Source organism: Mustela lutreola, chromosome 2 (assembly GCF_030435805.1).
Source record: "Mustela lutreola isolate mMusLut2 chromosome 2, mMusLut2.pri, whole genome shotgun sequence".
NCBI classification, from domain to species: Eukaryota; Metazoa; Chordata; class Mammalia; order Carnivora; family Mustelidae; genus Mustela; species Mustela lutreola.
In genome coordinates this window covers 71,274,439-71,288,910 of record NC_081291.1, presented here as the reverse complement: position 1 = coordinate 71,288,910, position 14,472 = coordinate 71,274,439, and the positions used below count along the sequence as shown (strand labels likewise).

Genomic DNA, 14,472 nt, shown 5'->3' with positions numbered 1-14,472 from the left:
GGTTGAGAAAATATTTGGAAATGACATTAGATGACAAAAGTAAAGCATAAAATTGTATATGCACTGATAAAAACTTTATAAAAATATGATCTCATCTAGGAAAGACTACAAAGTGACACAGAGAAATCAAGAACATTCTTGGAGGGCAATGTTATAGTTGTTTAAGATCTTGGGTCCTGGAACCCAGGTGCCTAATTTCCTATCCAGGCCCACTTCTTACCTACCCTTGTGACTTTGGGGTAATGACTTACACATCCTATATCTTGATTTCCTCATCTGTAAGTTATTATTGAGATAAAAAGAGATAGTGTAAGGTAGTTAGCTTATTATATAGCACATGGTGCTCAGATGTTTGTCCTTATTGTCTTAATGGTGACTTTTTTTTCCTAAGTTTAAGTTTTACATACTATCAGTACAACATTTTTCAAAAGGGCATATTAGAGTACTCAGTTGTCAGGGGTGCCTGGCTGGCTCATCCTGATAGACCATGCAACTCTTGATCTCAGGGTCATGAGTTGAAGCCCCATGTTGGGTGCGAGATTACTTAAATAAATGAGAAAATAGAATACTCAGTTGTGAACAGACTGAGACTTGAATTTTTTTTTTGTAATTCTTAATTAACAATAATAACTTGGGTATAACAGTCTAAAATCTCTCTTTTAAATTCATGTATGTATATAATTTTTTTAATAAACATCTTACTATAACTTAAAATTTGCTCAGTGACATATGTTCGGCTTGAATCTGCAGATGAAGCTACTGAATCTTTACATCAAACGTGCACAGACAGGTTCTGGAGGAGCTGATCCCACTACTGATGTTTCTGGACAAAGTTAGTGAAGCTGATTAAAGTGAACCAGGCCTCTCAAAGAAAGGACAGACAGACCACCCCTCATCAATGAAAGGAAATTTTCAAACACATCTTTTGGAACTTACCATCTTTCCCAGTTTTAGTTTTTTGTTTTGTTTTGTATTTTCTGTAACAGAGAGCTATCCTCAGTCTGCATGTAACCTTTATGATAGTTATTCCAAATTCAAGAAGAAGCAGTATTAACATCAGTTGATCAGTACCAAGTAATTTTTAATCAAATTCATCACTTCACATGTTTGTACTTTGTCTTCCCATTAACCTTTGCCAGTGTTATGATTGTATAAATTTTTTTAAATGCTGGTTAAAGAGAATGCTTAAAGCTTTAAAAGTTTAACAGTCTAAAACATTTTTTTTTGCCTCTATTCAGATGCAGAATAATATTTTTATTGCTACTTGGAGTTTTGTTCCGTATCATGTCCTATGCTAGAAATACTGAAATGATGTGAAACAAAGCAGGACTAATTTGAACTACAGCTGGACTCTGTTGGTGTGATGGTGATACATGTCATTAGCTGCAATTTCTTTGGGTGATCTATAGTTTAAAACTAAGACCTCAGAGAAAGTGCTACAGAATCAGCCAGTTCTGTAACACTGATAACTGCTTGTTGGTTGTTGATCTTGCCATCTTTATTTAAAACCATGTCCCTTCTAAGATCCCTTATGAAAGCTGCACCAAATCATCTGCCTGTTGTTTTCTTGATACTTATTAAAATAGAAGGTTTTATTGCAGGATTTTTGGTTTATCTTTGTTGTGAATGATGCTATTTTCATATTTATTAATCTCAAATTCACTTATGAACAAACTTGATAATGGAAAGAGACAAAAAGTAAATCAAGTGCATGTGTGTCCTTGACCGTCTTCTGTTTCTCATTTAATAAACAAACTTATTATTGAGACATGGGAGTCAACCAGCACCTTTTCTTTAAATGGTGGAACCTGGTTTCCTTTTACCATGAAATTGTCTTACTTGAAAACATTGATCCTGATGAGAGAGAAGATGGTGCAAGGCTATTATCTTTGTGTAATGGACTCAAATTCTCTACCTCTTCAGGGCTAATCTTTATAACTGAGCTGCTGCCTGTAGTGTCCTTTGGAAAACTACTTCAAGGGTGATTTTCTGTTACATTTTAACAAATTTTTTTAATCACCTTTTACTACACCTATTCTTTTCATGTGCAGCCAACTTTCAAAAATTACCAGTTTGGTGAAAGGCAAATTAGATCATTGGGAACCAGGATACTAATGATTTCTCATCTTGACTTTTTAAAAAATCCTAACATGAAGTGAATTTGACTGGAAAGGCAAATAGCTATTAGGGAAGCAATTTGCTATTGTTACAGAGTTATCTGTACTTTATTTGTTTAATTGAAAAAAAAATGTAGAAATGTATGTAAAGAATTTAAGACAAGAGTACTGGATGGATGATTTGTCATAGGCTTTTCCCTTCGTTTCTGTTCTAGCAGCAGGAAAATAGTTTCTCTATATCCCCTCCCCTTTACCTGTAACAGTTTTGTTTTCTACTGTTAATTACATTGTGTATTTATAGTTCTATGCTTACTGTTGTGCATATACTGGCAATAAAACTGTACATAACATTACTTGAAAAATTAACAATGTATATCAGTTATTTTTCTGTCTCACTGTGTGAAAAGTCATGTAGCTCCTAACTACATTTTTAAAACTATTTCAGAGGTCATGTATTAGTGCTATTCACATGAATTTTATAAGTGCATCTGAGGAAACAGATTTATCGGGAGTAGCCTCCACAGTCAAATTAGATGGTTGTAGGGATGCCTGGGTGGCTCAGTGGGTTAGGCCTCTACCTTTGACTCAGGTCATGATCTCTCGGGATCCTGGGATCAAGCCCCGCATTGGGCTCCCTGCTCAGTGGGGAGCCTGCTTCCCCCCTCTCTGCCTGTTTTTCTGCCTACTTGTACTCTCTCTCTCTCTTTCTCTGTCAAATAAATAAAATCTTTAACAAAACAACAACAACAACAACAACAACTCATGAGGCCATTTCTTCAAAAACAAAAAAAAATTAGATGGCTGCATATGCATGTGTATGACAGTTTATCTTTTTTTTCTTAAGATTTTTTTTATTTGTTTGATGGAGCACAAGCAGGCAGAGCTGAAAGCAGAAGGAGAGGAGAAGCAGGCTCCCCTCTGGGCAGAGAGCCCAATGTGGAACTCAGTCCCAGGACCCTGGGATCATGACCTGAGCCAAAGGCAGAAAGCCAACCAACTGAGCCACCCAAGAGCCTCTGACAGCTTATCTTTAATAAGAAAAGGCATTTTTTCAAAAGATTTTATTTATTGGGAGACGTGAATGGCTCAGTTGGTTAAGCATCTGCCTTCTGCTCAGGTCGAGATCTCTGGGTCCCAGGATCAAACCCCGCATAGGGCTCTCTGCATAGCAGGGAGTCTGCGTCTCCCTCCCATTCTCCTTCTATATGCTCACTCTCACTGTCTCTCAAGTAAAATCTTTAATAAAATTAATTTAAAAAACTAAAGATTTATTTATTTGGCACAGAGAGAGAGCACAGGCAGGGGTAGTAGCAGAGGAAGAGGGAGAGGAGAAGCAGGCTCCCCACTGAGCAGGGAACCTGATGCAGGGCTCAATCCAAGGGCCTCAAGAAAAGGCATTTTATTTTATTTTTTTTTTAAGATTTTATTTACTTATTTGACAGACAGAGATTACAAGTAGGCAGAGAGGCAGTCAGAGAGAGGAGGAAGCAGGCTCCCTGCTGAGCAGAGAACCCAATGTGGGGCTCGATCCCAGGACCTTGGGATCATGACCTGAGCTGAAAGCAGAGGCTTTAACCCACTGAGCCACCCAGGCGCCCCAAGAAAAGGCATTTTAAACATTGAATTTTTCTTAGTTTCTTAGGTATATTTTATGTTCCATGACCTTTTGTGTGTTTTATAATTATTTTTAATCTAAATATTAATTTTTACCCCTACTTCAAGATCCTGCTTTAACTACTGTTGACAACTAAGGAGTATGATGTAAGCTGAGTAATAGCTCCACTTGAACACCTGGATCAAGCACCTGGCATCTAAAGGCAGGCACCTGAATGAATGAACTGACTAGTAAAAGTATGGTTTAATCTGTCTAGGTGAAAGCTAATATATAAAAACATGAAAAAATATTTAAAATTATGTAATTTTAGGGGTACCTTGCTGGCTCAGTTGGTAGAGCATGTGACTCAATCTCAGGGTCATGATTTTGAGCCCCATGTTGGGCATAGACATTACTTTTAAAAATAAATAACAAAAGTAAAAATATATATACATATAAAAAATTAAAATATATAATTTCACTTAATGAGGATTTAAGGAAATTATTATTGACTATCCAAATTTGTTTATCCAGAAATGTATTTAGGTATCAGCTATTAAAAACTGATAATAAGTTCCTGGTTAAATTTTTTCTTTCCACTTTTCTCCCTAAACATTACCAGTATCATTCATTTCCTGCACTGCTCAGAACTAATTAAAAGCACATAATTCCTCATTATAAACCATGTTTGTTTCTTGGAGGTTTTCAAAATCTATAATAGGCTTCTGCCATTTTCAAGTAGGATGTGGTTTGAACCTGAGGTTTCAAACTTGGAGTATATTTACTGTATTCCTTCATATTCTCTCTTAATAAACTTTGAGTCAAAGTGACTTTTCACCAAATATGTCTTCAATAAGACTGGAATCTTATCAAACCAGATCTGTTTGTAAATTCAAGTGTATCTTATTAATTTAGAATACCATTTGCAGGAAATAGAAATGAGGATTGGTACCTTACTCCATAATACATAAAGGGTTTTTGTTTTTTGTTGTTTTTTTTTTTTAATTTATTTACTTGACAGAGATCACAAGTAGGCAGAGAGGCAGGCAGAGAGAGAGGGGGAAGCAGGCTCCCCGCTGAGCAGAGAGCCCGATGTGGGGCTCCATCTAACGACCCTGAGATCATGACCCGAGCCGAAGGCAGAGGCTTAACCCACTGAGCTACCCAGGCGCCCCCATAAAGGGGTGGTTTTTTTTTTTTTTTTAAGCTTAATCTTTTCACACCTTTCTTTCTATGTTGCTTAGGTTTATTTCATTGCGATTAATCACATACATTTTTACAGCTATGCAAAAGAAAAAATTAAGCTTAAAAATGCTATCCTTCTCCCTTTTTAAAAAATTTTTAAGTAATCTCTATACCTACTGTGGGGCTCAAACTCACAACCCCAAGATCAAGAGTTGCATGCTCCACTGACTAAGCCAGTCAGGCACCCCAAAAGCTATCTATCTCTACAGAGCAGAAATAAATTATATAGAAACTAGGAAAACAATAGAACAGATCAATGAAACCAGGAGCTGGTTTTTTGGAAAAATTAATAACATTGATAAACTTCTAGCCAGACTTAACCAAGAAAAATAAAGGACTCAATAGTATCACAAATGAGAGAGGAAAAATAACCAACCTCACAGAAATGCAATCATGAAAGAATATTATGAAAAACTATATACCAACAAACTGGACAGCCTGTAAGAATTGGATAAATTCCTGGAAACATAACCTAACAAAACTGAAGCAGGAAGAAATACAAAATTTGAACAGATTGGAAACCAACAAAGAAATTGAATCAACCCCCCCCCCCCCCAAAAATAAAGGTCCAGGACTAGATGGCTTCGCAGGCAAAAAAAAAATTTTTTTTAAGATTTTATGTATTTATTTGACAGAGATCACAAGTAGGCAGAGAGGCAGGCAGAAAAAGAGAGGAGGAAGCAGGGTCCCTGCGTAGCAAGAGAGCCTGATGTGGGGCTCGATTCCAAGACCCTGGGATAATGACCTGAGCAGAAAGCAGAGGCTTTAACCCACTGAGCCTCCCAGGCAAATTCTACCAAACATTTAAAGAAGAGTTAATACCTATTCTCAAACTATTCTGAAAAACAGAAAAAGAAGTAAAACTTCCAAATTTATTCTATGGGGCCTGCATTACCCTGATACCAAAACCAGATAAATATGCCATGAAAAAGAATCACAGGCCAATATGAACATAGATGCAAAAATTCTCAACAAAATGCTAGGAAACTGAGCTCAGCAATACATTAAAAAAAAAAAAAAATCATTTACCACATGGGTTGCCTGGCTGGCTCAGCAGAGCATGCAACTTTTGATCTCAGGGCTGTGAGTTTAAGCCCGATATTGGGCATGGGAGCCTACTTTAAAAATAAGACTCATTCGCCATGATCAAGTGGTATATATTCCTGGTTTGCAAGCATGGTCGAATATTCACAAATTAACATGATACATCTGTAAGAAAGGTAAGAACCATAGATCATTTCAATAGATGCAGAAAAAGCACTTGACAAAGTACAACATTTATAATAAAAACTCAACAAAGTAGGTTTGGGGGAACATACCTCGGCAATTTAATAATAAGTCCATCTGTGAAAAACCCACAGCTAACATCATCCTCTGGGGAAAAATTCTTTTTCCCTAAAGGTCAGGAACAAGACAAGGATGTCCTCTCTCACCACTTTTATTCAACATAGTACTAGAAGTCCTAGCCACAGCACTCAGACAACAAAAAGAAATAAAAAATACAAATCGGTAAGGAAGAAGTAAAATTTCCACTATTTGCAGATGACATGATGCTACATAGAGAGAACCCAAGAGACTCCACCTCAAAACTGCTACAATCAATGTACAGAAATCTGTTGCATTTCTATCGGCCAATAATGAAGCAGCAGAAAGAGAAATTAAGAAAACAATCCCATTTACAATTGTGCCAAAAATGATAAAATACCTAGTAATAAACCTAACCAAATAGGTAAAAGATCTATACTCTGAAAACTATAGAACACTTAATGAAAGAAATTAAAGATGGCACAAAGAAAGATACTCCCTTGGAATTGGAATTGGAAGAATATTGTTAAAATGTTACTTACCCAAAGCAATCTACACATTTAATGCAATATCAAAATACCAATCGCATTTTTCAGAACAAGAAGAAACAATCCTAAATGTATATGGAACCTTACCTTTTTTTTTTTTTTTTACGATTTTATTTGACAGACAGAGATCACAACTAGGCAGAGAGGCAGGCAGAGAGAGGGGGAGAAGCAGGCTCCCTGCTGAGCAGAGAGCCCGATGTGGGGCTTGATCCCAGGACCCTGGGATCATGACCTGAGCCGAAGGCAGAGGCTTTAACCCACTGAGCCACCCAGGTACCCCTGGATCCTTACCTTTATGCCCCCAAATAGACAAAGCAGTCTTGAAAAGAGGTTAAAAAAAAAAAAAAAAAAAGGCTGGAGATATCACTATTCCAGACTTCAAGTAATACTACAAAGCTGTAGTGATCAAAACGGTATGGTATTGGTACAAAAATAGGCAAGCAGATCAATGGAAGAATAGAAAAGCCAGAAATAAACCCACAGTTACATGGTCAATTAACATTCAACAAAGCAGGAAAGAATATTCAATAAGAAAAAGTCTCTTCAGGGGCGCCTGGGTGACTCAGTGGGTTAAAGCCACTGCCTTTGGCTCAGGTTATGGTCTAAGGTCCTGGGATCGAGCCCCACATCGGCCTCTCTGCTCTGCAGGGAGCCTGCCTCCCCTCTCTCTCTCTGGCTGGTTCTCTGCCTACTTGTGATCTCAAATAAATAAATAAAATCTTTAAAAAAAAAAAAAAAAGAAGGAAAGAAAATAAACTTGATGGTTACCAAAGAGAGGTGGGTGAGGGGATGGGTGAAATAGGCAATGGGGATTAAGGAGGGCATATGTGATGAGCACCAGGTGATGTATGGAAGTGTTGAATCACTGTATTGTACACCTGAAACAAACATAATCCTGTATGTTAACTGGAATTTCAATAAAAATTAAAATAAAAAGTTACCTTTCTTTATTGTAAGCACTAGAGATTGCTTAAATAAACTTAAAAAATCTTTTTTAAAAAGCGCCTTGTTATGTTTTTAAGATTCTATTTTTTAAGTAATCTCCACACCAAAATGTGACTTGAACTCACAACTATGAGATTAAGAGTCACATGCTTGGGGCGCCTGGGTGGCTCAATGGCTTAAAGCCTCTGCCTTTCACACAGGTCATGATCCCAGGATCCTAGGATCGAGCCCCACATTGGACTCTCTGCTCAGCGGCGAGCCTACTTCCTCCTCTCTCTTTGCCTGTCTCTCTGCCTACTTGTGATCTCTCTGTCAAATAAATAAATAAAATCTTAAAAAAAAAAAAAAAAGAGTCACATGCCCTACCAACTGAGCCAACAAGGTGACCCCAAAAGAGCTTACTTTAAACAAATCAAGAAAATTGGGTGTAGCTTTTCTTCCAGAAGTTTTATTTCACAATTTTCTTCTTTCTTATGAAGTTATAATATCGAGTTTGCTCTCCAAACTGAGCAAGTCACTTTTCCCCCCAACTGGCCACTGTTCCACAACTTAGTTTAGTTTAGCAGGATGGAGGGATACCAGTGGAAGAAGGGCCACAGATGCAGTATTAGACATCTTAGGTATGTATTCTAAAATAAAATCTAATTGAACTAAAGAATTCACCGGAGACTTATGCAAAAGAATAATGTGATTAGAATCAGCTTCACAAACACTGCAATTGTACATCCTCTGAAAACTTCAGAAATAATGTGTTTTTAGGCTACAATGTTTTACAGATTGAGCTCTGTGAATCTGGTTCTGATTACCTTTATTCACTTATTAAATATTTTAGCACCTGCTGTGCATCTGATACCCCTTCAATCTGCCTGCTGTAAATACATAGTTGTAGATCTGATAATGAGAGGACAGCATTAATATGCTTTTAGAGGGTCTGATACAGGAGGCTCTGGCTTGGGACTCAATGACTCAGGGCAGAAAAGTGCCCAGGGTGCTCCAGCAAACCCATCATTCCGAAGGGCATGTGCTATGTGCAACCCTAGTCTCCCACTTCCTTCCACTCCCAATTGGTGGTGCCAGACTCCTAAGACAGTATTTTTCCCCTTAAGAAAGTATAAATCGGTGACTTTGTTGGAAGTGAGTACAAAAAGATTGCTTAATAACCAGTTTTCAGGTTTTATGCCTACAGCCAAATGTATATTTTTATCAAAGTTTATCAGAGTAGAGACTTAGACTCAGAGTTAGATCATTTTGACAAAGCAAGAAACGGGCTTTCTCTTCTCCATCCTCATAAAAGAGTGGTTCTCGGGGCGCCTGGGTGGCTCAGTGTGTTGAGCCTCTGCCTTCGGCTCGGGTCATGATCTCGGGGTCCTGGGATCGAGCCCCGCATTGGGCTCTCTGCTCGTCGGGGAGCCTGCTTCCTCCTCTCTCTCTGACTGCCTCTCTGCCTGCTTGTCATCTCTGTCAAATAAATAAAAAATTTTAAAAAAAAATAATAAAATAAAAAATTTAAAAAAAAAAAAAAAAAAAAAAAGAGTGGTTCTCAACTTGGTGATTTTGCCCACTGGAGGACATTTGATGATATTTGGAGACATTTTTGTTTGTCATAACTTGGCAGGGAGGGCCACTGACATCTAGTGGGTATAGGCCAATGATGCTTGCTGCCAGACCTCCTACAATACACAGGATTACCCCCCACAACAAACAGGCATCCAGCCCCAGATAGCAATGCCCAATAATGTCAGTAATGTCCAAACCGGGAAACCTTACATTAAAGCAAGGGAGTTGCTATGGACACCTGCCCTGGGTCAGGAAAAAAAAAAACAAAAAACAAAAAACAAAAACAAACAAACAAAAAAACACTGAGTCAGGTTTTTTACACTAAGGTTGAACAGAAAGGTGAACAATCCAGAACTCACTTCTAGGTAACTAATTTGAGGATCAGTTTTCCTGTTTTTATACATATGGGCTCACATGCCAACCACTCAACATAACTCGTTGACCCCCAACATAATCCAAACCATCCTGTCTCATCTTCTTCTGAAATTTACTCCATTCTGAACTCTCAGTCTAATGCAAAATCAGTCCCTCCAATTTTTCTCTCATCAAAGAAACGGTGATTTTTATTTCAAGGAACTGATTATCTAGCTCCTGAGGGCAGAGAATTTCCATACAGCAAGGTTCACTGCAGGCCAGTGGCAGTGCAATTGACCGAAGAGACCCAAGAGAATGGCCTTGGGGTTGGTGGGCCAGTGTTGAAAAGTCGATTGTTATCCACTTACCAAATATGGCATTCCACCTAGGAGGTACCTAGAGGAGTCAAATTCATAGAGACAGAAAATGGGATGGTGGGTACCAGGGGCTGAAGGGAGGGGGAACAGGACGTGACTGTCTAGTGGAGACAGTCACTATCTGGATGATGAAAAGAACGGTGGTGCTGGCTACACAAGAGCATGAATGTACTTAACATCACTCACCTACACATTTTAAAATTTTAAAATGACTAAGATGGTAAATATGATGTTGGGTGTTTTACGACAATTAGAAATAATAGAAAATAATAATGATCATTAAAATGAGGTCACCATATAAAAGTGATTCAAGAACTCTGTTCACCGCCTGATTGCTGTGAATGGCCACACATGAAGATGATCAGGTAGATAACCTATAGAATGCTATCTATATCCATCCATATACATACAGAACATGTATAAGAACAGAGCAGGTAAATTGAAGCACCTTTTCAAAAAAACGGATATGTTGAGAGATGTGTTGATACATCTGTGCTCACCCACAGAATTGTGACATTTCCACTTTGCTTCCTCTCTTGTACACTGCCCGCTCATTTGTCCATGACCTCAGTTTCCCTGATGCTAACTTGCTGCTCATCTCGCTCCATGTTTCTAGACGGAGCACATAGAATCAGACCTTCTTTCAGGTTTACACAATAGGCAGACCTACCACCCTCCACCTCTTGTCACTCTTGCCTCTGCTGTTGCACCAACTAGTAGCACCTGGCCCACAGATTTCCCCACCTTCCCAAAAGAGGTATAGCAGCCAACTGGTTAAAAGAAGGGGTTATGCGGGACGCCTGGGTGGCTCAGTTGGTTAAGCAGCTGCCTTCGGCTCAGGTCATGATCCCAGCGTCCTGGGATCGAGTCCCACATCAGGCTCCTTGCTCCACAGGGAGCCTGCTTCTCCCTCTGACTCTTCCTTCCACTCTACCTGTGCTCGCTCTCGCTCACTCTCTCTCTGACAAAATAAATAAATAAAATCTTTAAAAAAAAAAAAAAAGAAGGGGTTATCCCATAAAACCATTCACATACAAGTCACTCTTTCCACCACTTGGGTGAGTTACTTAATCTCTCAGAGCTTCAATTCCTCCTCTACAAAACAGTACGTTCCACAAGTGATGGCCTGTTGTACCCTAGTCTCCGACGGGGGCAGTGGCCGACACACTGGGATGCTGCCTCCTCTTTCACATTCAGTCACTCCACCCTCCTTGGACCTGGGCTGCTCTGTCCCGCTAAGGATCACAAACCCAGCATTTCACTTGCTAATTGTAGGGGGCTTTAACAACTAGTATTATTTTATGGTTTTTTGTGGTAAAAAGATATACAACATTAAATTTACCATCTCAGCCTCTTTTAAGTGTACTTTCAGTAGCGTTCAGTATATTCACATTGTTGTACATCAGATCTCTAGAATTTTTTCGTCTCGTAAAACTGAAATTCTGTACCCATGAAAGACGAATTCCCCCTCCTCTGACCTTTGGCAACCACCTCTCTACTTTCTGTTGCTGCAATTCTGATACATTTTAGAAGTATCTATACATTTTAGAAGTATACTATCATGTCTTATTTGTCCTTTTGTTCCTGGTTTGTTGCACTTAACATAATGTCCTTGAGGTTTGTCTGTTTTGTAACATATAACAAGGCTCTCTTCTTTTTGAAGGCTGAATAATATCCTATTGTATGAATATACTCATTTCTTTATCCACTCCTGCCCATGGACATTTGGGATGCTTCCACCTCTTGGCTATGAAAATGCTACACAGCCTTTTTTTTCTCTTTTGTAACCATGTATGTGTTTCTAGCACTGGCCACAATACTTGGAACATAGCAATACTATAGCAAGTCTTAATATTTGTTTTATAAATAAATACATGAATAAATTAGCTCAGTGACTCTTTAGAATATCCAAATCTCTTAAAAACAGTAAATTGTGCACCTTTTCACATTTCAGATTTTTTTGCTGGTGTTTCACATTTTAGCTTGGAAGTAGGTAGTAAATACTGCATACCTCTTGTTCTTTCTCGTGTGTCAGGATTTGTGCTCAGCACATTAGGTGTACTCAGTCTTCATTCCAGTCCCATGAGTCAGGTCCTATCACCATCCCCAATTTACAGAAGAGACTGACACATGGAAAAGTTGACTGATTTGCCCAAGTTCTTGTAACCCATAAGCTTGTAACTAAATTTTAAATCCAGATTAGCTGAGACCAGAGATAGAGACAAAAACTTAATCTCCATGCTAGAAAAGCTCTAAGTATCATACAGGGACATTGGTAAGGTTCTGCCCCCAACTTTGTGAATATTGGCACCCTTTAAGGTCTAAAAAAACCAAAGAACAAAAAACTATGACATTTTAAAACTGTTCTTTATATACTTTGAATAACTGGAGCATAAAAATACTGAGTCTCTAAAAACACACATACCTAACCTAGGGAAGTAATCAAAATGAGTAAAAATAATAGTCATAGTGGTTAAAGAAGAGGATACTATTTCCATATCCTCTCTCATACTGGAAGCATTGATAAAATGATAACTCAACCCAAACACCATTTGTCTTGGAGATGCTGGGCATGGCAGCAAGAGCTCCAGCTCTCCCCTCTCACGGACACTGTGAATGCTGCTGATTACATCACCTCTTCCAACTGTCCTGCCTCCGTTCACCTGCCTGTCTTCAAGCCTGGCTGATGAAGAGAAGTGTCCCGAGGCCACCATTTAACAGCCCTAAGGAAGGTAGCCAGCCCAGACTGGAATGCAGGGAGAAGGGGCTCTGAGAGGAACTTCTCCAAGGAGAAGAGAGAAAGAGAGAGGGGGACAAAAGAAGAGGACTCAGGGAGTGCATGTCTGGAGAGGATTTTCTCAGATTTGGGGAGGGAATTAATGTGGTTAACTTGACAAGCACGTGGATGGCAAAGAATGTAACATAATATATTATATCCTCATCTGTGAATAGTAAAACATAATGATAATGAAAGTTGACTTAAAGGGCGCCTGGGTGGCTCAGTGGGTTAAGCCGCTGCCTTCGGCTCGGGTCATGATCTCAGGGTCCTGGGATCGAGTCCCGCATCGGGCTCTCTGCTCAGCGGGGAGCCTGCTTCCCTCTGTCTCTCTCTGCCTGCCTCTCCATCTACTTGTGATTTCTCTCTGTCAAATAAATAAATAAATAAAATCTTTTAAAAAAATAAAAATAATTTTTAAAAAAAGAAAGTTGACTTAATAAAAGAGCTGTGACAACTCTGACGAGGTACGAGGTATATAGATCATTGAATCCTCACCTGCCATTGTAAAAAGTAAATAGATACTATCTAGAAACAAGTATGGAAAGAAATAGCTGAAGGTTGAAAGTGGCTGCTTTGGAGAGTAGCAATCTCCTGAGAAGGCAGACCGGGGAAGGGGACTGAGTTTTGTTATACACTCGGCAGCATTAGTGGCTGTTTTCAGCTATGTAGTTGTACCACTTCAATTTTCCTAAAAAATAAATTAACTACACCAGCATTTCCACATGTGTACTGTTCATGGTGGCAAAAACAATAACGAAGAAGAAGGAGGAGGAAGAGGAAGAGGGGAAGGAGGAGGAGGAGGAAAAGGAAGAAGAAGGAGGAGGAGAAGGAAAGGAGAGGAAGAAGGGAAGGGAAGGGAAGGCTAGGGAGACTAACCCCTGTGCGCATGATGTGGGATTTTAAAGTTTGGAAGAAACAAAAAATACATTTCAGATTACAAACGGATGTGGAAGTAGGAGGTTCACACGAAGAAGAGAGAAGAAAGAGGATTTTCAATTCAGCATATGATTTCATTTGTGGAAATTTATGTTTGTTTTATGAAAGTCTTACCTCTACAAAAAATATAAGTAAGCCTTCCAATCTTCCCCTCTGCTTCCTTGGTCCAGTGTGCCTTTTTTCCTGGCTTTTTTCTAGGTCCCCAGACCTCAGCTTTTAACATCTTTCCTGCAAGAGAAAAATTATTACCTCCCTGGTTTGGTTTTAATATCATATAAGATCTTGCTATTTTGCAGGTCAGCAGCACGAGCATCACTCAGACCTACTGCATTTTTAACAGACTCCTCGGGGGACTCCTATGGTTTGTGACCCATACGCAAGTTCATGTGTGAGAAGCACTGATCTAGAGGTGTTTATGGTAAACAACACTGATGTTATTTGGGTTGTCTGGTCTGTCACTTCAGCAATTTGTCAAACAACTTAGGGACTCCACTTTGAATGCTTTCCAGTTGGCAACTATTTCTTTACATTACACATTCTCATAGGAAATCTATGAGCAAGTGTGTAACTGTAACACTAAGAATTCTAGGACTACATCCCCAAGATCACAGCTTCTGGCAAAGACAGTGTACGTTATATTGTGGTGAAATATCAAATGGCCTGATTCAAGTTACCAATCAAAGATATTGTTCGATCAATAAATACTACAATACAA

General features: G+C 38.9%; 1 protein-coding gene across 50 annotated transcripts in view; it reads left to right on the top strand.

The window, feature by feature from the left end:
• Positions 1-2,486, top strand: part of CLASP2 (cytoplasmic linker associated protein 2) — a 184,007-nt gene extending 181,521 nt beyond the window's left edge. For all 50 annotated transcript variants that reach the window (XM_059162220.1, XM_059162231.1, XM_059162224.1 and 47 more), the window contains one exon: positions 751-2,486. In XM_059162220.1, the coding sequence (XP_059018203.1) occupies positions 751-837 (87 nt within the window). In that variant the 3' untranslated portion in view covers positions 838-2,486. The remainder of the gene's footprint in view (positions 1-750) is intronic.
• Positions 2,487-14,472: the final 11,986 nt, after the last annotated feature.